General features: G+C 40.0%; 2 protein-coding genes across 4 annotated transcripts in view; one reads left to right on the top strand and one right to left on the bottom strand.

Moving 5' to 3' along the window:
• Positions 1-461, bottom strand: part of PAIP1 (poly(A) binding protein interacting protein 1) — a 26172-nt gene extending 25711 nt beyond the window's left edge. The window contains exon 1 of one of the 3 annotated variants that reach the window (XM_012721973.1): positions 428-461. The gene's annotated coding sequence lies outside the window, so the exon portion shown is untranslated. Of the gene's footprint in view, positions 1-42; positions 350-427 lie in introns of those variants that run through there. The other 2 variants (XM_012721972.1, XM_012721974.1) reach the window with 2 other exon arrangements.
• Positions 462-15463: 15002 nt separating this feature from the next.
• Positions 15464-25550, top strand: part of NNT (nicotinamide nucleotide transhydrogenase) — an 82398-nt gene continuing 72311 nt past the window's right edge. The window contains exons 1-3 of the mRNA XM_012721963.1: positions 15464-15667; positions 20188-20391; positions 23295-23524. Of these exons, the coding sequence (XP_012577417.1) occupies positions 20235-20391; positions 23295-23524 (387 nt within the window). The 5' untranslated portion in view covers positions 15464-15667; positions 20188-20234. The remainder of the gene's footprint in view (positions 15668-20187; positions 20392-23294; positions 23525-25550) is intronic.

Below are 25550 nucleotides of genomic sequence, written 5' to 3'. Positions count from 1 at the left end.
TCGCGGCTCCCGGGCCGGGCGAGGGCTGAGAGGGCCGCTTACCCGAGACGGGCCCGCTGGACGTGCTCGTTCCCGGGAGAGCAGTGCGAGACTGACGGTTGAGGCCCGGAAAATAAAGACAGGGGGAGGGGGCGTGGAGCCAGCCGCGGGGTTCGCGGACGCGCACCTCCGTGGGCGCGCAGGTGAGCTTGATGACCCGGCGCCGGCCGAGCCCCGAGGACGGATGGGGATGAGGGCTCCGGAGCGCGTCCGGCCACCTGCTACGTGGGCTGCGGGGGCGGGGTGCTGCCACCAAATCAAAATGCGCCCCCCGGCCTTTCCGATTCACCGTGGGGTTTTGATGGCAGTAAACCGCTTGGACGTGAACTAAACTCCGGTCTCTGCCCTTTTTCTCGTCCCCTCCCGGAATGTGAAGAAAATACACTACCTTGCAATGAACTCCCCTCTACTTCATCTTCTATCGCTGCTGTCCAATAAAAACAGCGCGAACCACAAATGCAAACCACTTATGTAATTATGCATCTTCTAGAAGATACGTTAACCGAGTGAAAAGAAACAGATGAAGTTAATTTTAATAAAATTTTTACTTAACCCAATCTGGGCAAAATGGTGTCAGTTCAACATGTAATTAACATAAAAATGTTAATGAGAAATGCCCCTTCTCTTTGGCACTAATCAAAATCTGGTGTGCATTTTACACTTTCCACGCATCTCAGGAGCAGGCACATTTCAAGAACTCGATGCCACATGTGGCTAATGGTTATCGTGCTCTACTGCGAAGTTCTAGACATTATGTGTAAATTATTTGGGTAGGATCAGGTCTGGCAGTGCTAAAAGTAATTGAAGGGAGTAATGAAAGAATCCAGAAAAAGTGTGGTTCCTTGGTGTAGAGAAAAGTGGGATTTAAAGAAGGCTGTGGCTTAATTCAGATCCTGGCCTTGACCTTTACTGCCTGTGTGATCTTGGGTAACTAAGAGAGTTTCTTTGAGCCTCAGTTTCCTCAACTGTAAAATAATAAACAGATTATAGAACTTAGCATATATTACAGAGACAAGAATACAATTAAAAAATTAGACAGTGTTCATTTAAAATTAATTATTTTGTATGTGAGTCACTTCTTGCTTGGGCTCTTTTAATATATATAATAGAATAGAAAGACTCAGAAACTGTTCTTTCTCAAAAACTGAGAGTGATTTATGGTCACCCAAGATATCTCAGACTTTTTGTTTGGGCTCGACACTCCTTTTGTTGTTGAAAAAAGACTTTTTTTTTGTTTTTTTAAATCTGAGAAGAGGCTATTCCAAGTCCATGTGTCTTCAGGGACTCTTTACAGCCTCCTTGTGGTGGGTAAGTAAGGTACTTGAGGTGTTAATACTTTGCTGTCTCCCCATGCTCTGTTATGTAGCTTTAGCCCTATTATTAAGATAAAAGAACAGGTGAATTTAGGGATAACATGCATGGATTAAGCTTCATGATAATACAGCAAATATTTGTTTTGTGATGTGCCAGTCACTGTTCTAAACGTTTTACTTTTGTCGTTAAATTTAATTCTCACATCCAATGAATGTGAGATAATCTAATTATCAACATTTTTACAGAAAAGGTGCCAAGATATTATGAGCGTCAAATGCATCTGAGGACTATTACAGAGCCAAGTGACAAGTCCTAAGTACTACAAAAATGCCAAGACCAATACAAACATGCCCAAACTGAACACTCTATGGGTCTTCGAAGAGAATCTTTATATTCTTCTTTGTTATAGATTTATGATGAAAAGTAGGACAGTCTGGTAAATATGTTGTAATATGGGAAAAATACTTGCTGTGAACTATGGGAAAAATATGTTTCCTTAAACTAAGCTTGAAAGACATACTCCCAGAATACTTTCCCACATATTTGGTTTTCTTTTCTTCCACTAAAGTAGACTTCTGGGCAGCAAGCACATTTAAGTTTTATACCTGTAAAACTTTACCCAATACTTGGTACATAATAAACTCTTTAAAATAATTTTCTATTGGCCCTCCCTGGTGGCGCAGCGGGTTAAAGCACTGCACTAAGAAGCTGAAACCACTTCTGCACCAGTTCAATTCCCGCCTGCCCCGGAGGTGACCACATGGCGTGGCAGACCTCTCCTGACCCGCCCGCTGCTCCCCTCAGCAGTGTACTTCGTCGATCTGCCTGTTCTGCTCCCCACTCTGTCTCTGGTGAAACCTCTCACTGCCCCTGAGCTTCTGGCCTGTACCCCAGTTCTGTATGAATAAATAAATAAATCTTTAAAAAAAAATTTTTCTATTGAATATCATCAGTTTATAACATAAATTTCAGGGGTACAGTATTATAGTTTGATATCTGTATGTAAAACATGATAAATATGAGAAGGTGTTTTTTCCATTCACTACCATACAATTGATCCGTTTTGCCTTCCCCACAATCTTCTTCCCTTCAGGTAATGATGAATCTATTCTCTGAATATAAGTTTGTTTTTATTTGTTCTTTGCTTTGTCTCTTTGCCTTCCACAAGAGAAATCAGTTGTTTTTCTCTATCTGACTTACTCATTTAGTGTAATATCCTCAGCTTCCATCTACACTGTGACAAATGTCAAGATTTCATTTTTTAAATTATAAGTACTATTCCATTGTGAATATATGTGCTGCATCTTCTTAACCCTTTCATTCATCGATGGGCATAGGCATACCTTGGCTATTGTAAAGTGCTATAATGAATGTGGGTCTTCATATATCTTTTTTAATTGTTTTTGTATTTTTTTTTTTTTTGGTAAATATACAGGAGCGGAATATAGCTGGACCATAGTGTATTTCTATTCTTAATATTTTGAGGAGCCTTCATACTATCTTCCATATAGGATGCACCGCTTTACATCCCATCACCAATGCCTGAGGGTTGCCTTTTGCCCATATCTTTGCCAACACTATTGCTTCTTGTCTTTTTGATAATAGTCATTCTAATGTATGTAAAGTGATATCTCATTGTAGCTTTGATCTGAAGTTTGCCAGCAATAATGGATGATGAACATCTTGTATGTACCCATTGGCCATCTGTATATCTGTTCTTTAGAGAGATACCTATTCTGATCCTCTGCCCATTTTTTGTCTCTTTATTTTGTTGAGTTGATGAGTTGTTTATATGTTCTAGATATTAACCTCTTGTTAGATGTGTGATTTTTGAATAAATAAATAAATGAATAAATAAATAAATAAGATTTATTTATTATACATACAGAACTGGGGTACAGGCCAGAGGTGCAGGGGTGATGAGAGGATTCATGAGAAGGATTAGGGAGCAGAACAAGTCTCCTGCGCCATGTGGTTCATCTCCCTAACTGGGGATTAAACTCATGCAAAAGCAGTTGCCCTCAACTTGTAGTGCCACACTTTAACCCTTTGGGTGCCACCAGGAAGGGCCCTTCCTTAAATTTAAACGTAACTTTTTCAGTAGAGAGTGTTCCTCCTTATAAGGCACAAAGGCTTACCTTGAACTTTCTTTAACACTAAAAGGGCACAGAGAATTCTGTTGGAAAAGTAACATAATTAATTGTCAAGGTTTCTCAGAAATTAAGGAGTAAGTCATACTAGCGGGGGATGAGAGGGAAAAGGAGAGCAAAGTGTTCAGTTCTGCTTAGTTTAATTGTTTCTATTCTAAAAGACCTTTAGACTATAAAATTAAGGAGATCCAGTTACAGTAAGAATGTAAGAAAAGATGGCAGGAATGTAAGATGATCACTCTAGAAAAGTTTGGCCATTTTTTTTAAAAGATTTATTTATTTATTCATACAGAACTGGGGTACAGGCCAGAGATGCAGAGGGTGAGAGGGTTTACCAGAGACAGAGTGGGGAGCAGAACAGGCAGATCGACGAAGTACACTGCTGAGGGGAGCAGCGGGCGGGTCAGGAGAGGTCTGCCGGGCCATGTGGATCTGCAGGGGCAGGCGGGGATCAAACTCATGTGGAATTGGCTTAAGCTTCTTAATGCATTGCTTTAACCCGCTGCGCCACCAGGGAGGGCCCAGAGTTTGGCCATTTTTAATGGACAATTTAAAATTATATATATGAAAGTATTGTACAACCCAGAAATTGTACTCCTGAGAGTACATGATGGTTATATCGTGTGTCAGCTTGACTGGGAGGTAGGACACCCCTATATCTGATTAAACATTATTTCTAGGTGTGTCTATAAGGGTGGTCCTGGAAGAGTTTAGTTTTTGAATTGGTACACTGAGTAAAGCAGATGGCTTGCCTCAACCCATTAAGGGCCTGAAGAAAACAGAAAGGAGAAGGAAGGAAGAATTCTATTATCTCCCTGCCTGATGACCTGAGCTGGGACATCAGTCTTCTGACCTTACATCAGACTTACACCATGGTGGTTTAATTCTCAGGCCTTCAGAATTTGACTGAAACCACATCATTGGCTTTTCTGGATCTCCAGCTTGCCGACAACAAGCTGTACAACTTTATAGCCTCCTCAAACATGACCAATTCCTCATATAAATTATACATAATATTCACACATATACATATGTATGTGATAGCATATAAAACTATTATATATATATACTATTATATACACTATTACATAAAATAATACTAATAATTGTTATTAATTCTGTTTCTCTGGAGAACCCTAAGCAATAAATTTATCATTTATAATGATAAAGTGTTGTAACAAAAACCTAATATGTGGAAGGAAATTTGAAATTAGTTAATGGGTAGAAGCTGGTCATTTCTTTCCAGGGCATTCTAAAAAAAGTTATCATTGCCATGAAGGTCCATTAAAGGTCATTCTGGCAAAGCTCAGAAAGGAAAGAGTTGAGTTGTAGAGAAAGCAACCATCTTCTTAGAGAATGCAAATATTTTTTGTACTTAGTACAGAACATTGGGTGAAATATGGATGGTAAAGTTCATCCTGATGAAGTCTTAAACAGGAATGAGGAACATGTCACTGGACAGTGGAGAGAAGACTGTCCTTGTTGCAAAGAGGCAAAGATCTTGACTGAGTTGTGGTCATGTTTTCATATTTTGTAGAAAGTGGATCTTGCAAGCAATGACATTGGAGATTTAGCTGAGGAGAGTCCTAAGTAAAATATTTTAAAATGGCTTGTTCCTCTTGACTGCATATAGTATGATGTAAGAGGACAGAAAAGAGAAGGAGGAAGTTAGGCAAAAAGAAACTAGAACATAAAGTTTTGAAAAAGGCTCAGCCTGTACATATTGAAAAAAAACGAGAAAGCCTGTTCACAAGAGAATACTGTGAGAGCTAATTGAAGATTTGAGAAGGAGAAAAACATGGGTGTGAATTTTGGCCTAATCATCCATAGCTGATTTAGGCAATATTTAGATGAGACTTTGGAATTCAGTTTTTAGAGCTGGTGCTGGAACAATCTGAGACTGTTGGAGCTGATGTGATGGACTGAATGTATTATGCATGTGTAAGGATACTGACTTTGGAGTATTAGAGGCAGAATGCTATGGACGGAGTATTGGCGCGTCCCTACCAACTCACTCCAGAGAGCTCTAATCTCCAATGTGATGGCATTTGGAGCTGGGGACTTAGGGAGGCTATTTAGATGACGTCATGAGATGAAGCTTCCATAATGAGATTTGTTTCCTTATGTAAAGAGGAAAAGAACGAAAACTTCCCTCTTTGCCTCCTGTGAGGGCACAATAGCAGATGGAAGAGGGTTCTCACCAGAACCCAACAATATTGGCATCCTTATCTTGGACTTTCCAGCCTCCAAAACTGTAAGAAATAAATGTGGTGCTTAAGCCACCAGACTTATTAAATCATCCAAAATAAGTATTTACCCCAGAGAAATGAAGATTTAGATTCACACAAAACCTTTAGCCAATTTTTTATAGCAGCTTTCATCATGGAACCCAAATGGACACTAGATCCTAGATTCTCTTTGATGGATGAGTGGCTTAAAGGTGGCACACTTCTACCAGAGGACACTACTCAGTAAGAAAAAGGAACACTACAGACACACACAGCAATGTTGATGACGCTCAAAGAGTTATGCTGAGTGTGTATATATCAGTCTCAAAGCTTAGTACGTAAGTCCACTTATACAATCTTGAAATCACAAAATTTTGAAGATGCAGATTAGTGGTTCCCAGACATTAAAGAGATTTGGTCATATTTGGAGATAAATTCTTAAGCTGTTCAAAGGGTAGGTTCTATGAGGAATGCTGGTGATAGAACAAGTTTATTTGCGACTGTGATGGTGATCACAGAAATCTATACATGTGATAAAATGGCATAGAACACATAATTAAATGTGTGTGCCTCTGGATAAGCACACACAGACATACACAAATGAGTACACAAGAACTCATTCAGATTATATATTGTATACAATATACGTGGTATATTTTCAATTTCCTGAATGTGATACTGTATTATAGTTAGGCAAGAAGTTATTGGGGGAAACTAGGTAAAGGATAAATGGGTAGATTCTCTGACTGTACATGAGTCTATAATTATTTCTAAGTAAAAAATTAAAAAATCTAAACACAACATGGATGGAGCTGGAAGGGATCATGCTAGTGAAATAAGTCAGAAAGAAAATGAAAAATACTGGATGATTTCACTCATAGCTGGAACATAAGCGATCAGGAAAAAAAAAAAGATTGTAGTAAAGTAAAAATGAAAAACAACAAATAACTATAAAAACTGTAAACTAGACACATTTTATGTGGGTGGAGAGGGGAACAGGATCAAAACTGGGGTAGGAAGAGTGCACGGGACTGATAGCATGTGGGTGAATTAGTGGTGGGGAGTCCATGGGGATTACAACCAAGATAAAAAAATGGACAAAATGAAGAATGGTGTAAAATAAATAAGTAAATATATGTATTTAATAATTATAAATAAACACATACAAATAAATCTCGTTCTATCTCATTCTATCGCTTCCAATCCTTTCTGTCCAGTTCAATTCATTCTGTCTGACCAAATCACTTCAGTTCAACAACTTACATATTGTTATAAATTAGTGTGGCTTCATTAAGAAAGAGAAGAATAATTAGCCTGCTCTGTTTGTTCCCTTGGGTCTCACTTGTGTGTAAATTATCTCCTTCTCCTCCTCTCTTGGGCCTGCGAAGAAATGTGTCCCAGTACTTGACTCCTATCTGAATCCAGGCTCTAATCCGTCTTTGAGTCTGAAGTAACCTGGAATGCTGCTTGGGACCAACATCTAGTGCTCTTGGGACCAACATCTAGTGGTTTAATGCTGATCCCTTCACTAGTAAAATCCTTAAGTATAGGAATTCATTCATCTGTTCATTCATGCTGACAGAAGCCTGTCAGCAGGAGTATGATTTCAATTTGTTAAGTTAAGGCAGAAGTGTAGAGAGAAGGGGTTTTCATGGTTTAAGCTAGAGAGAGAAAGGGTTGACTGCAAGACACTGATAGGTCAGATGTAAAAAAGATATCAATGGGAAAGAATTAAGGGAATTGGAAAGAAGGGTATTCTGAGCCTGTGATATAGGAGTTGAAGATTTTAGGGGAAGTTCTGGGTGAATAATTGCAACATATGATGTTTTACTAATTGCATGATTCAACTAAATGGATTGAAATGCTTACTGGCAGCAGCAAGGTAGTGTAATAGTGGGATTTGGCAATTGAAAGACTTGTAGGAACATCAATGCTTAATGTATAAAGGGCAAGAAAAAAGTCTTTTGCTATTGGTATGTTCTATTTCCCAGCTCTCTGGCTTAGTAACCTTTTGTTGGCCTGAGGTCAAAACTTGGTACCCTTTTCTGTTTCAATTCTTACAGGGCACAAAGGCATTTTTTTTTTTCCTTTTAACAGATATTTGTTGACTGCTTAATAAACCCAGACTTTCTGTTAGGTGTTGATGACATGAATCAGACAAAATATCTGCCCTCAAGAGCTTAGACTTAAATGAAGTAGTCAGCCAAATAGAATCATAAACACCATAATTATGATTAAATTGCCTCTTAATGGGAGGACACCTAAGTCAGTCTTGGATTGTCAGGAAAGGCTTTCCGTGAGCAAGTCCAGTGAATGAAGTATAACTTAGGCAAATGAATGGGGAGCGGGTAAAAGAGGGGCTCTGATGTGCACAGAGGCTTCTCTCTGTTTCTAGGGCACTCTGCTTTCCTTGCTCCTCTTGCTACCTCTTGGCACCCACCACAAAGGCAGGCTGGTATACTCTTGCTACAGGATGTGCTTCCCCACAAGGAAGTGCTGAGTTTAGGTCTCAGTAGTACTTCCTGTTGGGATTTTACACTTGTAAATTAAGCTCAATCTAGTTTCTTCCTCTTCAAATAAGAAGACCTATTTCAGAATTATTGAAATAATCAAACGAGGCAATATAGATAAAGTGCTGTGTAAACAGATTGTAACCCATCTTGTGTCCTAAGGGGATAGGACATAGGCTTCTGTGCTTTTGAGCCCATTATGGAAATTAAACAAAGAGTCCCGAATCATTAATATGGATTTATAGGTGCATTTCAAGTCTGCCAAGTTTAAGCTCTGAAATTAATTGTTCCCTGAAGCTACTGAAAATGTTTTAGTTAATTACTGTAATTAATTACTGTAATTGTTCTTCTACTCAAAAGTCACCATAAAGAAAATGTGGTAGCTAAAGTATCACTCAGCAGTGGCACGAGTAAGACAAAGTGTATAGAATGTTGATCACTGCGTGTATAAAACCATCACAGTTTTTGGCAACTTGTAGACATTAGAGATTAATGGATATCACCACAGGAAGAAACTAAGTAAAGAGTACAGATATTCTCTGTATTATTAAAACATACTAGTAATAGATGTTGGGAACACTGAATAAAGGTGAGATTGGGAGATAAGGTAAAAAACATGTTTATCCTTGAATTTAGGGTAATTTCTTGAAACATCAACAAAACACATGAATGTGATTCAGCACCTTCTGGATATTTACACATAGTTTTTTTTATTATTATTACAAAATACACATAGTTTTTAATCATTTTACTCTTGTATGTACTTCTCTACCTACCTACCTACCTACCTACCTACCTACCTACCTACCTACCTACCTATCTAGTTTTTAGAGAAACTACCAAGCTGTTTTCCAGAGAAACTATTGACATTTTAAAAAATAATGTAATAGTTAATTTTTACATCATTTTGTGCCTTTTCCCATCTCAGTTGTAATCCCTGTGTGCTTCCCATCACCAAATCACCCATGTGCTGTCACCATAGTCCAGTGCATTTCCCTCCCCCCACTGTTTTTGATCCCATTCAACATTCCACCCTCACAAAATGTCTCTGGTATATGGCTTCTCATTATTCTTATTATTTTCTCGCCTGGTCCTTTATAATCCTGTAATGAGTGAAACCAACCGATATTTTCCCTTTCCTTTCTGGCTTATTTCACTGAGCATGATCTTTTCCAGTTCCATTCATGTTGCTGTAAATGGTATGTGTTTATTTATTTATTTATTTGGCTGCTGATAATATTCCATTGTGTATATGTACCGCTTTTTTTTTTTTTTTAAAGATTTATTTATTTATTCATACAGAACTGGAGTACAGGGGAGAGATGCGGAGGGTGAGAGGATTCACCAGAGACAGAGTGGGGAGCAGAACAGGCAGATCCACGAAGTACACTGCTGAGGGGAGCAGCGGGCGGGTCAGGAGAGGTCTGCCGCGCCAGGGCAGGTGGGGATTGAATTCATGCGGAAGTGGCTTAAGCTTCTTAGTGCTGTGCTTTAACCCGCTTCGCCACCAGGGAGGGCCCTGTACCGCATCTTTTTAATCCAGTCATCTATTTTTGGGCATTTGGGCTGTTTCCATGTCTTTCCTATTGTAAATAAAGCAGCAATAAACATGGAAGTGCAGGTGTCTTTCTGAATCAGTGTTTTTGTGTCTTTTGGTTAGATACATAGGAGTGAGATTGCTGGGTCATATGGAAGGTCCATTTTCAGCAGTTTGAGAAACCTCCAAACAGTTTTCCATACTGGTTATATTAGTTTGCATTCTCACCAGCAGTGCAGGAGGGTTCCTTTTTCTCCACATCCTTACCAACATTTGTTGTTGCTAGTTGTTTTAAGATGTACCATTCTCACTGGTACATCTCTGTTATTACAAGTGATGTTGAACATTTTTTCATATGCTTGTTGGCCATCTGCATTTCCTCTTTGGAGAAGTGTCTTTTTAGCTCTTCTGCCTTTTTTTTGGGATGGAGTTGTTTATTTTTGTTGAGTTTTATCAGTTCTTTGTATATCTTTGTGATCAATCCTTTATCGCTAGTTTTGTGTGAGAAGTTTTTTCCTGATCAGTGGGATGCCTGTTTTTTGTAATGTCTCTTTTGCTGTACAGAAGTCCTTTAATTTGATGTAGTCCCATCTATTTATCTTTTCCTTCACTATTGCATTGGGTGCTGTATCTTCAAAGATGTCATTCAAATGTATATTGTGTAGTGAAACTATTAACATTTTACATTCCCAACAGTAATATTATATATATATAATATATATTATATATAATATAAATATGTTATATTTATATTACATATTTTATATATATAAGGAGAACATTCTTATGGAAGTGTAGCAACTTCTTATTGTAGTTTTGATTTTATTTCCTTTATGGCAATTGATGTTGAACATCTTTTTTTGTGCTCATATTTCCCTTTGGTGAACTATTTTTTATACATTTCTCTCATTTTCTACTTGGATTACTTTTTTTTTAAAAAGATTTATTTATTTGTGCATACAGAACTGGGGTACAGGCCAGAGGTGCAAGGGCGGTGAGAATATTCACCAGAGAGAGTGGGGAGCAGAACAGGCAGATCAAAGAAGTATACTGTTGAGGGGAGCAGCAGGGGGTCCAGGAGAGGTCTGTAGCATCATGTGGATTACCGCTGGGGCAGACAGGGATGGAAATCATGCTGAAGTGGCATTAGCTTCTTAGTGTTGTGCTTTCACCAGCGAGGGCCTGGATTACTTTCAAATTGTTGAGTTGGGTAATTCTTTGTGTATTCTCTATATAAATCCTTTGTGTATATATGGTTGGCAAATATTTTCTCCCAGTTTGTAGCTTATCTTTTTATCCTTTTAACTGTCTTTTTTTTTTTTTTTAAAAAAAACACATTTATTTATTTATTCACACAGAACTAGGGTACAGGCCAGAGGTGCAGGGGCAGTGAGAGGATTCACCAGACACAGAGTGGGGAATAGAACAGGTAGATCGAGGAAGCACACTGCTGAGGGGAGCAGCGGGCCGGTCAGGAGAGGTCTGCCGCGCCATGTGGTCACCTCCAGGGCAGGCGGGGATCGAACTCATGCGGAAGTGGCTTTAGCTTCTTAGTGCTGTGCTTTAACCCACTGCGTCACCAGGGAGGGCCCTTAACTATGTCTTTTAAAGTGGCAAAGATTTTTATTCTGATGAGGTTCAAATCTATCTCTTTACCTTTTATAAATAATACTGTTAGTGACAAGTCTATCCCTAGGTTCTGGAGTACTTTTTCTTTTCTTTCCTGAAAGTTTTATGGCTTTACATTTAGGTCTGTATTCCATTTTGATTTTAAAACCTGCCCCCCAGCCAATCCCTCCCATGGAACTCCAAATTAGCTTGGCACCATTTGTCAAAGGCTCTTTTTCTTCATTGAATTGCTTTTGCACCCTAGCCAAAAATCAGCTGGGCACATTTTTGAAAAGTATTTTTTTTAAAAAAACGATTTATTTATGTATGCATACAGAACTGGTGTACAGGCCAGAGGTACAGGGATGATGAGAGGATTCACCAGAGACAGAATGGGAGCAGAACAGGCCTACTGATGAAGTACACTGCTGAGGGGAGCAGCAGGTGGGTGGAGAGGTCTGCTGTGTCATGTGGGTCACCTGTGGGGCGGGAATCGAACTCATGCTGAAGTGACTTTAGCTTCTTAGTGCTGTGCTTTAACCTGTTGTGCCACCGTTTCTGAAAAGTATTATATGCCAGACCTTAGGATATCTTTATATGAATTCTTTTATCCTCTTCAAACAACCTGCAAAATAAATTATTGCTTCCATACTTATGTAGTTGAATAACTTGCCCAAGGGCACTCAACCGATGTTGGGTTTCAGCTTTTTTCTTGTATTTCTTCTATTGCATCTGCTTCTTACTTATCCAGCCAACATTTATTTAGCATCTGTTGTATGTCAAGCATCATTCTGAACTTGGGGAAATAAAAATGAACAACACGTCCTTTGCTTCACAAAGTAAGAAACAAAACTGGACCCCTAAAGCTCCCCACTTTGTCTCTGGTGAATCCTTTCACTGCCCCTGCACCTCTGGCCTGTACCCCAGTTCTGTATGCATAAATAAATAATCTTTAAAAAAGTTAAATGTAAATATGTTAGCTGCTAAAATGGAGTTTTATAATCTTGCAGTATGATAATGGTGAAAATTAAATTAATGTATAAAATTTTCCCTCTATACATCTACATATACACATGTAAAGATAATTGTGTCTATATATAAACAAGTAAAGGCATCTGTCTACATATACACTTGTAAAGACATATATATAACTTGAAGGAAAATTCAGTTAGGTTGGGTCTTTAGTAAGAAAGAAAAATAAGCAAAATATAATTTATTTTTATACTTAATCAATAAGGATATTCTTTTAATTATTAGTAGAAAATTATTTTCACCTGAGTTTCTCACAAGTAATTTAGACTTTTGACTTTGAACTCAACAATTGTTAAATCTACCCATGTTACAAAAAAAGTCTCCCCTCTTTACATTGTAGTACCTTGATGTATGTACAATACTCTTGTAGTAGAATAGTGTTTCCCCTAAATTCACACCCACTTTTAGAAACATAGTCTTTGGAGGTATAATTAGTTAAGGGTCTCTAAAGGAAATCATCAGGAGTTAGGACGGACCTTAAATCTATTGTCTGGTATCTTTATCAGGGAAAGGAGAGGGAGATTTGGACACAGAACACACACAGAGAAGGAGGCAGTGTGCTGATGGAGAATGTGATTAGAATCCTTTGTCTACAAGTGAAGGAACATCATGGATTGTTGACAACTAGAAGCTTTCTCCAGAGACTTCTGAGCAATCAATGCTGCTAATGATACCTTGACCTCGGACTTCCAGCCTCCAGAGCTTTGGAGGTTGTTGTTTTAAGCCACCTGCTTTGTGCTAATTTGTTACAGCAGCCCAGGAGTACTAATACAACCCCTATTCCTTACCATCGTCCTAGCCCCTCAAAGGTACCATTATATAAGTAACTTTTTATGCTAAAAAAATGATAGGTTTTTAATCACTTAATATGGGAAGAGGACATCATCCACAAAGATATACTGAGCCGAGTTTTCTGAGGCTCATAATAGCTCTCAGTGCAAACTGATTAGACTTAAATTGCCAATTATTTAACTTTGTGCTGCCTGATGGCTGTCAGTTCTCCTTGATCCTCTTCTAATTAATGTTGATTAGCGTAAGCTCATTTAGTTGGTTAATATTTATTTCCTAAAATGAAACGTACTCTTGATTGGTCTGCCAGGGAGAAGAGGGCCAAGATCCAGGTTACTGATAGTTGCCTTTAAAACTATCAAGAGTACCTATTATTAAAATCCTATCTCTTTGAAGTTACCTACTCTGCTAATGATAACTTAAGAAGGAAGCCTGGAAAGTTAAGTGCTGATAAAAGCTGATAAGTGCTCATAGCTGTCTAACATAATAACCACAATGAAAATATTCAATTGTCCAATTCTCTGGTCTGGTTTTAACTATTACAGATATGGAGCAACACATTGTCTTAAGAGTTCACTTGTGAATTTTTGGCTGTTGGGTACCTTTTATAACTTCAAATAGACCCAAATAGTGTGCCACATCCATTCAAAGACTGATTTTTTTTTTTTGCTTTTGGATTAGGGCTCTAAATATTGTGGTTACCAAGTCTCCTATATTTTGAGAGGGTTTAAATTTTCATGTTTTTCCTAGTTTTAAAATATATTTAAAAGTAAGGTGTTGTATCTGTAATGAAAATGTGCATATATAGGAGAGGTACAGTTCTATATATATGGGGCTGGTAAGCTATGCATAACAATGAGGAAGGAGCAGATCTTCAACTTAGTAGGAGATGTATGTTTTGCATAAATTTTATACAAAACTGAAAGTAAGATTCAGAAGAAACTTGCAAAGACATGTTTGGCTCTTAATTTACTCTGTGACTTCCTGTATGAATATATTGTGATTACTATGTAGTCTAAAATAGAACTTTCCAAATGACAAATGTTTTCATCAGGAGCAATGTTATCCAAATTATGTTGGAAAAATAAGCAAATGAACTTAAAAAATTGTATGCTTATTATTTAACTGCAGAAGTGAAAGTGGTATGTCATCTTTGTATTTATTTTCATGTGATATAGTCATAAATAAGACAAATGAAATAACTTTTTCAAAAAAAGATTCATTTATTCATGCATACAAGAACTGAGGTACAGACCGGAGGTGTGGGGGTGAGAGGAATCACCAGAGACAGAGTGGGGAGCAGAACAGGAAGATGGAATGAAATACACTGCAGCGGGGAGCAGCTGTCAGGAAAGTCTGCTGTGCCATGTGGGTCACCTCCCTGGCCAGGGATCAAACGTGTGTTGTAGTGGCTGCAGACAGCTTCATAGTACTACACTTCCACCTGTTGCTTCAACAGAGAGGTTCCTGAAATAACTTATTGACCAATTAGTTAAGCCAGGGTTTCCTATTAGATTCATTATTGTTTTAAAGCCCGGTTTGTGTTCTTTCTAGGCCAGGTATTTGACCTTGTTTGGATAGCAGTTGAATGACCTTTTTGGGCTGACAGCACAAGAGTTGTTCTCAGTGTAAGAGTTTCTCTGTAGTTCATTTCTTTTCAAGGATAGGGAACATGTTTTGGCTTTTAAATATATAATTTTATTCATCTTAACTATTTCAACTAAAGTAACAAGCAGTGATCATATACATATTCCACGAAGGCTCAGTTTGGGTGACTGAACCATTTTATAGTCTTACTATTCCTCCCTCTTTTAATCAGAACACAGGGCACACTCTGTAAAACAACTGCTAGCAAAGCACAACTTGGTCTTAGGTCATTAGGTTTTGTGGTCCTTTCCGTGTTAGGTGAAACTCAGCTAGGCCTGGTCAGGACGCCCAGTGTCCAAGGGCACTTTCAGGTCGCTTAATATTAACACTAACAGTTACGCCTTTCTCTGGACCAACCGTTGGAAGACCTGCACGCAGATGTGTGTTTATTTTCAGGGCCTGACATACGTTCAGAGGAATTTAACTCCACCTCTTCGGCAGGAATCCTGAAACAACGCCCCCATTCCCGCCCTTCACTCAGGCCTCCTCCCACTCACTCCTGTTACAGAAGTTCTGATTTTTCCTAGAGAGCTAGAGGAAAACCAGGTAGCCTAAGTAGAGTTACAGACCCACTTATTCGCTCTGGTGGGACTCCAGAGAGGAAATCACCCTTTGTCACTGGCCTTCCTGGGGAAAGGACAATGTAGCCTTGAAATCTTGCTCGCCCGAGTCTGGCTGCAGGTTTGATTGACGCGGACAGGCCGAGGGAAGCTGGAGGCGTGGCTGGGGGCCGCGGGCCGAGCTTGAGACAAAGGGATTCGGGCTGCCACGCAGAAGAGTGAAGGGCCCCTTGGGGCAACTGGCCTTTGCACCGTAAGGGAGCATTTTGGGAGGTCCTGTTCAGATGTCGGGGGAGAGGGCTAGCGGAGTGGGGCGGGGCGGGATCCAGGGCCTGTCGTGGAAGGGCCGTCGGGGTCGGGGTGGGGGCTGCGCCGGCCGTCACCAGGCCCTTGCAGCCGCGGAATTGGGGCTTTTCTTCCGGGTTGCAGGCGCCACGCCGCCGGTCCCGAGCCCGGGTGGACCAGCCGGTCACCTTTTGCGGTCCGCCGCCGGGACCAGGGGGCCTTCCAGCCTACGTGAGGGTCGGGGCGCTGGCGGCTGGGGAAGCTGGGAGCCGTGCGGGTAGGGGGTACGGGTTCGCCCCAGTTCCCTACTGGGAAGCACTGCTGTCAGAGAGCAGAAAGGGGGCAGTGTTGGGGTCGGTAGTGATCCGTGTAAGGCAGTGATCCGTGTGCAGGGTGACCCCGGGCGCCGGGCAGACGGTGGACTGGGGCGGGGTTGAGAAACGCCCCTTGCTCGCTTCTTGCAGTAGCGACGTGGAAGGGAGTGGCGGGGTGGATTTGGGAAAGCTGTCCAGTCTGCAGCCCTCCGGGTGAAGATCTCGAAACTTTGGGGGGCGGAGGCGGCGGGAGTTGTACTGGGTTCACTTTGGCCCGCTAGGTGGGCAGGAGGGAGTCCTAGAGGATTCTTGAGTGGGGGTGCATCCAGGTGGTAAATGGACGCCCCTTGAGTGTGTTTGAACCTTGAGGGAATTCGGGGTGGTCTGGGGACACAGGAGATGGTGACCACAGGGCTGGCGGGGGTTGGGGATGGGGGGTTTGGGGGGGTCGTAGGGGCATGTTGGTACTGGGCTCAGATTGGCTGGTGCTGACAGCGCAGGGGGCAGAACTGAGTCAAACTTGAGAGGGCCGAATGACTTGCAGCCTTGGCCTATGGGCTTCAAGGATGGTTATAAATAGTGGTCCAGGTTCCAGGCAGATGCCAGCTGGGTGACCCTTTAGTTGCTCATGGAGGGACGGGGCTGGTGATTTTGGACAAGGTCACACCGTCAGATTAGGCTTTTATAGATGTTGTGCCCATGTTGGCATGCTTGACTTTAAACGTATGAATTTACTGTTGCAAATGTCCTTTATTTGTGCAGAGTTGCTGGGCCAGCATTGAGCATCTATAAGGAGTCTTGTAGTATGGAGTCTACTTGGAAGGGTGGAAATTGCAAGTGTATTTAGGCTTTAGCTTTGCTGATGGAATCGGTTTTCCACAAGGCTGCAAAGGCAGTTCATTTTCAAAGGAAATTTCCTGAAACTCCTGGAGGAATTTGTTAAATAAATACCTAGGATTTATTCCAGGTAACTAGCCTTAGGTATTCATTCAGTCACAAAACACTTGTTTTTCCCTGGTGTATGTAAAGCCTACGGCCAGAGTTAATACCAAATGAATAATGCTGATACGTGTTCGCTTGACCCTTACAACCCCATAAAGAAGATGGAATTATTATTATTATTGTTATTTTTATTTTTTAAAGATTTATTTGTGCATACAGAACTGGGGTACAGGCCAGAGACTCGGGGGCGGTGAGAGGCTTCACCAAAGACAGAGTGGGGAGCAGAACAGGCAGATCAATGAAGTAGACTGCTGAGGGGAGCAGCAGGCGGGTCAGGAGAGGTCTGCCACGCCATGTGGTCACCTCCCGGGCAGGCAGGAATCGAACTCATGCGGAAGTGGCTTTAGCTTCTCAGTGCTGTGCTTTAACCCGCTGGCCACCAGGGAGGGCCCAAGAAGATGGAATTATTACTAGCACCATTTTAGAGATTAGAAAGTCAGGTAGAGAGAAGTTAAATGACTGACTTTGAAATGGCAAAATAAGTTGCAGCGTGGGAGGGTCTCCAACTACAGTACTCCATTTCAGCCTCTGATCTTCTCTTTAGATCAGATGCTTGTCCTCCAAGATTTTACTATTGGGGGGAACAACTTATATTAATCTGTCATATTAAGGAAATCTCCTTTTTTTCAGTTTTGAATTGTAAAATATCTCTCCGTTGCTTTGAAACCATAAAAGTAGATGGATAATAAAACAGCAGAGAATTTTAAATTGAAGATAGGGGAAAATACCACAATAAGAACTGCTGCCTTTGATGTAGATAAGTACCAGCCTGTGATGTTTCAAATATTCACTGAATATCTTTCAGGGTCTTTTGTATTTGATTTAGGGTGATTGGTAGAGATTGTTTTTGGGAATAAACTTTGTCCTGATTGCTGTACAGTGTGTTCATAATCATTGGAACTTTTGGTAGAAGTTGGTCTCTCAAGACTTTGGCCTAAAAACTGTTCGATATGAAATTACCATTTTCCAAGTAGGCAAGGCAAAATTTCCAGACTCCAGGCCATGAAATAGTACTTTACCTTTAAAGGAATGCAAGATCTCGTTAAATCATAAAGTTTCTAGGGGCTAATGGGGTCTTCCAAGCCACTTTTTCTATGCTTCCTTTTATAGATGAGCAGACTGGACAGAGAGATCTAGGTCAAACTGTGACTGAGTGGCAGACTTAACAATGTCAGCTGGGTGTCCCTTCAGTTGCTCAGGAGGGGCGGGGCTGGTGATTTTGGGCAATGTCACACTCAGGTTAGGCTATTATAGGGTGTTGTGCCCTTGTTGGTATGCTTGGCTTTAAACGTATGAGTTTACTGTTGCAAATGTCCTTTATTTGTGCAGGGATGCTGGGTCAGCATTGAGGCATCTATAAGGAGTCATACAAATGACCCTATATTATGTATAGCTTTGTTTTTGCTGATGAGGTCTGGGTACGTGTTGTCAGTCCTCTAAGACATGTGGTTTTGGGGAGCTAGGCTCATCCAAAACAGAAACTAGGGAAAGTGGGGGAAGTTGGGCTAGGACAAGGTCATATAATGGGAGCAAAGATCTCCCACAAGATCAGGATTATCTTTTACTTTTTTTGCATCTCCCTTGGTCTTGGTGTAGGTTTGGTGAATGCTTCAAATGTGTGGTTGAATTCTGAGCTCATTTGTTGTTTGTTCTCTCTTTATATATGTATACAAGAACTGGGGTGTAGCCAGAGGTGGGGGGTTGAGAGGATTCATCATTGACAGAGGGGGTGCAGAACAGGCAGATCCACTGAAATACACTGCTGAGGGGAGCAGCAGGCGGGACAGGAGAGGTCTGCTGCACCTGACCAGGATCAAACTCAGGCCATAGTGGTGCTAGCCCTGAGACTTAACCCCTAGACCACTATGGAGGCCCCTTCTGTCTATTTTTAGCCATGAATAATTCTTGAAATGCTCATGACTGAATGAGACTATTTATAGGACTTTGGGATGCTTGAGGACAGCAACTGAAGGACATATGTACAAACATTTTGAGAAAGTACCTGTTTAAATGCAGAGTTACTCACATACATTTTGACTGCATGTTCAAGCACTTTTGCTTGGTGGGTGTGCCTTCCAGGCACTCATGGAAATTACTATTGTAGGCAATGGAGGCAGCCACTGAAGCCTCAATAACAGTGAAGGTCAATGACTGGACCCCAGTCTGGTCAGAGCTTACAAAAAATGACCACTGTGAGAACCACTCACAGAAGAGTCCCTTGTTATACCCACATCTGTACACACAAAGCTATATGATTAAAATAACCATGGAATTTTTCTTTTTTGAAGATTTATTTTCTTTGTGCATACAAGAACTGGGGTATAGGCCAGAGGTGTGGGGGCAGGGGAGAGAGAAGATTCATGAGCAGGAAGATCTATTGAAATACACTGCCCAGGGGAGCAGTGGGGGAGATGAGAGGTCTTCTATACCAAGAGAGGTCTGCCACACCATGTGGGTCAGCTCCCTGGCTGGGAAGGAACTTGTGCCTGCTGCAGAGTCTGCTGAGCACTTCATTGTGCTGAAACTTAACCCCTTGCATCCCACTTGGGAGGCCTGGAATTTTTCTTTCATATAACATACATATTTAATTTTTTTGAGATGTGCACTTAACAAATACTATTTTCCTACTGACTCATTCTCAATTCATGGGGTTTTACCACATTAACACACTGCTGTATTGAATAGGATTTCAGTGTTTTCTCTACAACATGCTGACTAAACAGGTTGCTATTATACAGTATCTTAGACAGTATATAATATACAGTATAATTTAAAGGAGGTTTAAGAATAATGGTGATTTTTTGCAATTTTTGCTGCATGTGCTGAATTAGAAGATAACTTTCATGTAACATGTGAGTAGACGCTATAGAAAATACAGTTTTGTCCAGCTGTATTAAGCATCTGTTAGACTTATGTGATCTAGGTTTGGAATTGAATGTTGAGTTTACAATTACGATTTCAGTGGGAAAATGGATCTCGAGTTTAAAGTATTTGAACTAGAAACAAACTCATTGACACATCTTCTGTAACTTGGCAAATAAATTTATTGTAGGTGTCTTCATAAAATGACTACATTCTAGGCTTTTTGGATTAGTATTTTTCTTAATGTTTTTGATATTCAAAAAAACACATATGTTTCTTTCAGGACATATTTTATTTTCTTTCCTGTTAGTGATTTACCTTCATGGAAATTGAGGATTCAGAAAATTGGGAGCTCCTATGAATATGGCGAATCTACTGAAAACAGTGGTGACTGGCTGTTCATGTCCTTTACTTAACAATTTGGGGTCCTGTAAAGTTCTCCCTGGGAAGAAGGATTTTTTAAGAACATTTCATACTCATCAGGTGCTGTGGTGTAAAGCCCCTGTAAAACCAGGTAAAATCTCATTTCAAAAGTGTGTGTAAATCAAACCTTCAAGTTGTGTACAGGAGTGGGTCACCTGATAAAAGGAAAAGTCATGCAGTCTGACAGCCTGGTGCTCTTGAGTGATCACTGTGAATAAAAAACAAATGCGTGCTTTGCCAGATTTTCCATGTATAGTAAGTTCTGGAAGAGAAGAAAAGATAATAGAAAAAGAAAATGATAAACTATTGGTTGTATTATTTCTCCTAGCAGTTTTTCCTCTTTCCTAGTCAATATTAGGGAATCATACCAAGTATATATCTCATCTGCTCAGGAATTTGAAACTAAGTGTATTAATTGATCTGCATTAATGCTTCTTCATTTAGTGAATAGCAATTTCATCTTGTTTATTCAGAAGCCACCCCAAATCCTCATGGGAGGTACAGATCAGCTCTACCTTGTATCTAGAATCTGCTCTCATCACCATGGCTAGTGTCATATTGTCCAGACACCATCATCTGTCGCTGGACTGTTGCACTAGTTTTCCAAATGGATTCTGTGCTTTCTACCTCTGCCCCCTCCTATAGTCATGGACATGGAAATGAGCATAATCTCTTTAAAATGAAGGATCCTCTTGCCCAAGGATGTTGTAGCATGCTCTCTGCACTAACTGGTCAGGACACAGCCAAATGCCACATGTAGCTGTAAGGAAATTTCAGATACTTAGTCTTTTTTTCCAGATGGCTTCTTTTATTAAGGCAGGGGAACAGGATGGATATTTGGGAGGTGACCAGAAATCTTTGCCACATAGAACATTGCCCTGCTTTTTCATTTAAGCTTGCAGGATAGTTCCCCCCACCCCCCACCTCTTTAAGGATTCTATTTCCTTAACATAACCACAATGTAAGTATCACATTGGAAAGCCAGAACAGTAATTCCAGTCAGTATTCATTGTTTTCTCAGTTTTTTTCTCTCTTCTTTGACAGTTGCCTTATTCAAATAAGGATCCCAAGAGAGACCACATGGTATATTTGTTCCTATGTCTATTTTTTTTTTTTTAAGATTTATTTATTTGTGCATACAGAACTGGGGTACAGGTGAGAGGTGCAGGGGTGGTGAGAGGATTCCCCAGAGACAGAGTGTGGAGCAGAACAGGCAGATCTATGAAGTACACTGTTGAGGGGAGCAGCGGGCAGGCCAGGAGAGGGCCACCCCACCATGTGGATCACCTCCCGGGCAGGCAGGGATCAAACTCATGCGAAAGTGGCCCCAACCTCTTAATGCTGTGCTTTAACCCACTGCGCCACCAGGAAGGGCCTGTTGCTATGTCTTTGGATATCTTTTGATCTTACGTGCACCTCCTCTGGTTTCTTTTTGTTCGTTAAAGAATTTTGTTATTTCCCTGGGGCATTTCTCACATTCTAGTTTAACTGACTGAATTCAGTTGGTATTATTGAACCAGTTTCTCTGTCCCTTGTTTTCTCTGTAGCTTTTAGCTAGATCTAGGGACATGGCAAAACTCAAGTTTGCACTTGCTGGTAAGAATACTTACTATATGGCGCTATGGAATATCTGTTGCATTATGGTAGGAAGATTAGTCATTGAGTTTAGGTGTTGTCAATCTGAGCCATCTGATGAAGCATCCATGTGCTATTCACTCAAAGGCCTAACAACCATTTGGTTGTTGATCATTAAATTACTTCATAACTATATTTCATCCTCATTTATTAACTGTAATTTTCTGTGAATGAAACTTTTCCTTTTATTTAGTTACCCTGAAATTGTTCTGATGAAATGAACCCATCTTTTTGATTCTTTGCTACTATTTACTGAATTTGGTAATCATCAGTTGGTTTCCTTATATGTTAGTTTATTTTTAAAAAAAGATTTATTCAGGCCCTCATTGGTGGCACAGCTGGTTAAAGCACTGCACTGAGAAGCTATAGCCACTTCCGCATGAGTTCGATTCCCACCTGCCCCGGAGGTGACCACATGGCGTGGCAGACCTCTCCTGACCCGCCCGCTGCTCCCTTCAGCAGTGTACTTCATCAATCTGCCTGTTCTGCTCCCCACTCTGTCTCTTGTGAAGCCTCTTACTGCCCCTGAGCCTCTGGCCTTTACCCCAGTTCTGTATGTATCTTTTTTTTTAAAGATTTATTTATTTATGCATCCAATAACTAGGGTACAGACCAGAGGTATGGGGAGAGAGAGGATTCACTGGGGATAGAGTGGGGAGCAGAGCAGGCAGATCGATGAAGTACATTGATGAGGGAAGTAGCAGGTAAGACAGGAGAGGTCTGCTGTGCCATGTGGGTTTCCTCCCTGGCTGGGGATCGAACTCATGCTGCAGTGTTTGCTAATAGCTTCATAGTGTTGCACTTTGACCCCTTTTGCCACCAGGGAGGCCCCATGTTAGTTTTTATTCCTGTTATTATGATTGTAACAAGCTTATGGACTTCATATAACACAAATGTAGCTTATGTTGCTAGAGGCCATATGCTCAGATGACTGAAGTACTTGTCACTAGGCTTACATCCACATTTAGTTGCGGCCATCAAAGTGTTGAATATAGGGCTCTTCACCAGAGCAGTTACTTCTGTCTTCCTTGACAGTGAGGAGGGGAGATCATAAACCTGTGAAGGGTTAGTCGGAAGAATGGACTTAAATGGTCTTTTAACCCATTTTTTTTCATGAATAAACTAAGTCATGTACCTTAAGAACCATTTGATTAACTGAAAATTTAGCATTTTCAGGAGGAGGGTGTAAAATTTTGCATGGCTTAACAACAACAAGAAAAAAGGGTGAAGTGTTATGATTATACATTTTGAAAGCAAGTTATATGTGTAGTATATTTTGAACAGACTGCACATTTCTATTTTCTGAATTCTGTTACTAAAAGACATTGTTTTCTGCCATTTTTAAACCTTTGTTTGTAGGAATTCCATATAAGCAGTTGACTGTTGGAGTTCCCAAGGAGATTTTCCAAAACGAGAAGCGAGTGGCACTGTCACCTGCTGGTGTTCAGGCCTTGGTCAAGCAGGGTTTTAATGTTGTTGTGGAATCGGGCGCTGGAGAAGCTTCCAAGTTCTCCGATGATCACTACAGAGCAGCTGGTGCCCAAATCCAAGGGGCAAAGGAAGCGCTGGCTTCTGATTTGGTGGTCAAAGTAATTATTCCTTTTTTCCTTTTGTGGCATGCTGACTTTTTGAAATCTGCTCATCAAAAATTCAGTTACTTTTCTCGATTATAGCTTTCCATATATTTCCAAACAATGCTATGTCTCAAAGAATTGGTTGCATGTTGTGACTCTATTTCATGCTCCAGTAGAACTTTGATTAGGCAGTGAGATCTGTGTTTTCCTATGATGGGAAAAAGTGGTCTTTCTTTTTATACATGCCTTGTGGAAATACCCTTTTAATTGGGTAGGAAGAAAGTGCTGTACATGATTCATAGATACTTTAGTGCCCTAGGTGAGTATTTACTACTAGAATGAAAAAAGGTGTGGAGCTCCTCTTGGTACTGAGTATAGAGTACTATTCTAGATGCTTTGAAGAAACGGTGACTTAACTGATGTGTGACTTCTAGGAAGGGAAGGATTCTTCTGGAGAAAACAGCAGGGACTGAGGAATGTGTAGCCTTACTTTAGTATAGTGTAGAAATCTTTGTGCTGAAGGACTTGAGAAAAATAGGAAGTAAAAAATTACATGGGAAAAGGAAGAATGATTATATCAATAATTACAGGTAGTTACTAGAGTTGAGGGTTAACTTAAATCTTATGCTTTTACAACCAAAGTAAACAGGGAAGTATGAATTCCATAAGCAAGATTGTCAGATTTAAACAAACTCCTCACATTTTAAGAGATCAGTTTTTTTTCTGAGTTAATTTCTAGGGGGAGAATCAGTCACATATTTTTTTCTAAAATATAAGGTCTACTGAATGACTTATCAGGGTCTTAAATAATGTTAGCCCCCTAGAACACACAGAACTCTTTTCTGGCTTTGGAATATTAATAGTAAAATTTATGACATGGAAATAAGTTACAATTCAACTAAAATGTATTGTGTTAAATATTTAATGTGTTAAATATACACACAAATATTTGGTGAAACAATTTGGTGTTGTAAGGGGATGTAGAGAAATAAGTATGATTTGTTTCAGTGTCCTAGGAATCACACTTTTTGAGATCCAAAAAGAAAGGCTCATAGTATACACATAAGGTTTGATTATCAGTTTCTTTTAGAGATTCACAGTGTTTAGGTTGTTAAAGGTGCTCAGAGATATTATAAGCTTACATTAATAAGCTACTTGACGTAAGACCCCTTTCTTTTGAAAAACATCTGTTAATATTCCAAAGATCCAGTGGTCCAGTAAAGACATTCTGGGAAACATCCACTTGGCTTAACTCACTCAAAAGACCTGTGGTCTCACACGAATATTTCACAGGTGCCAGAAGAATCATTTCAACACTGTCTTCTAATTTTTATTAAATCTCTGTTATGGATTCACATTGAGGAAAAATAGACCTTGTGAGAGAGTCTTAAAATTCCAGAACCAAAAGGCACATACCTCACCAGATCAGCAGTTGAAATGAGAGTAACAGATAAAGAAAGGTGTCTTCCTGTATAAGATGAAATGCTGTGAGGTGATAAGTATTGAGTTGGTACTTGTATTTGTATTTCCTTCTTAAAAGTAATTCCTAGTGCTGTTTTTTCAGTGCTTAAATGTGCTTGTCTAAAAGTGCTTCTGGCTAACCAGGAGGTAATAAGATGATCTACTTTAATTGAAGATTGATTTTAAAGTTGGAAATAAACACATTTTAAAACACTAACAATGGAATTTACAAAAATTGGCTTTAATAGATGGACATTTGAAACACATGGACACGTGGAGTGTATGTTCATTGACTTATTTGGCACTTCTTTTTCTATAATTTTTTAAAAATTGAAGTAACTTTGATGATAGCTTCACATACAATTTCAGGTGTATGTGATACTTCATAGAATATGCTGTAACTTTTTGCTTAAGCCTAATTCAAGAAGGCTTCTAGTTATTGTGTTCGATTCTTTAGTATCTATTTGGAATTTTAAGGCGGTGTAAATCTACACATCCCATAGAGGCTTTAGTTTATTCAGTTTTTTAACTCCTTATGCCTCCAAATGTTTGTGCTTGAGAAAATCAGCAAGAATTGGAT

The sequence above is a fragment of the Condylura cristata genome, unplaced genomic scaffold (assembly GCF_000260355.1).
Source record: "Condylura cristata isolate star-nosed mole 26May11 unplaced genomic scaffold, ConCri1.0 scaffold00007, whole genome shotgun sequence".
Lineage (NCBI taxonomy): Eukaryota > Metazoa > Chordata > Mammalia > Eulipotyphla > Talpidae > Condylura > Condylura cristata.
This window is presented reverse-complemented; position numbering and strand designations above follow the sequence as displayed.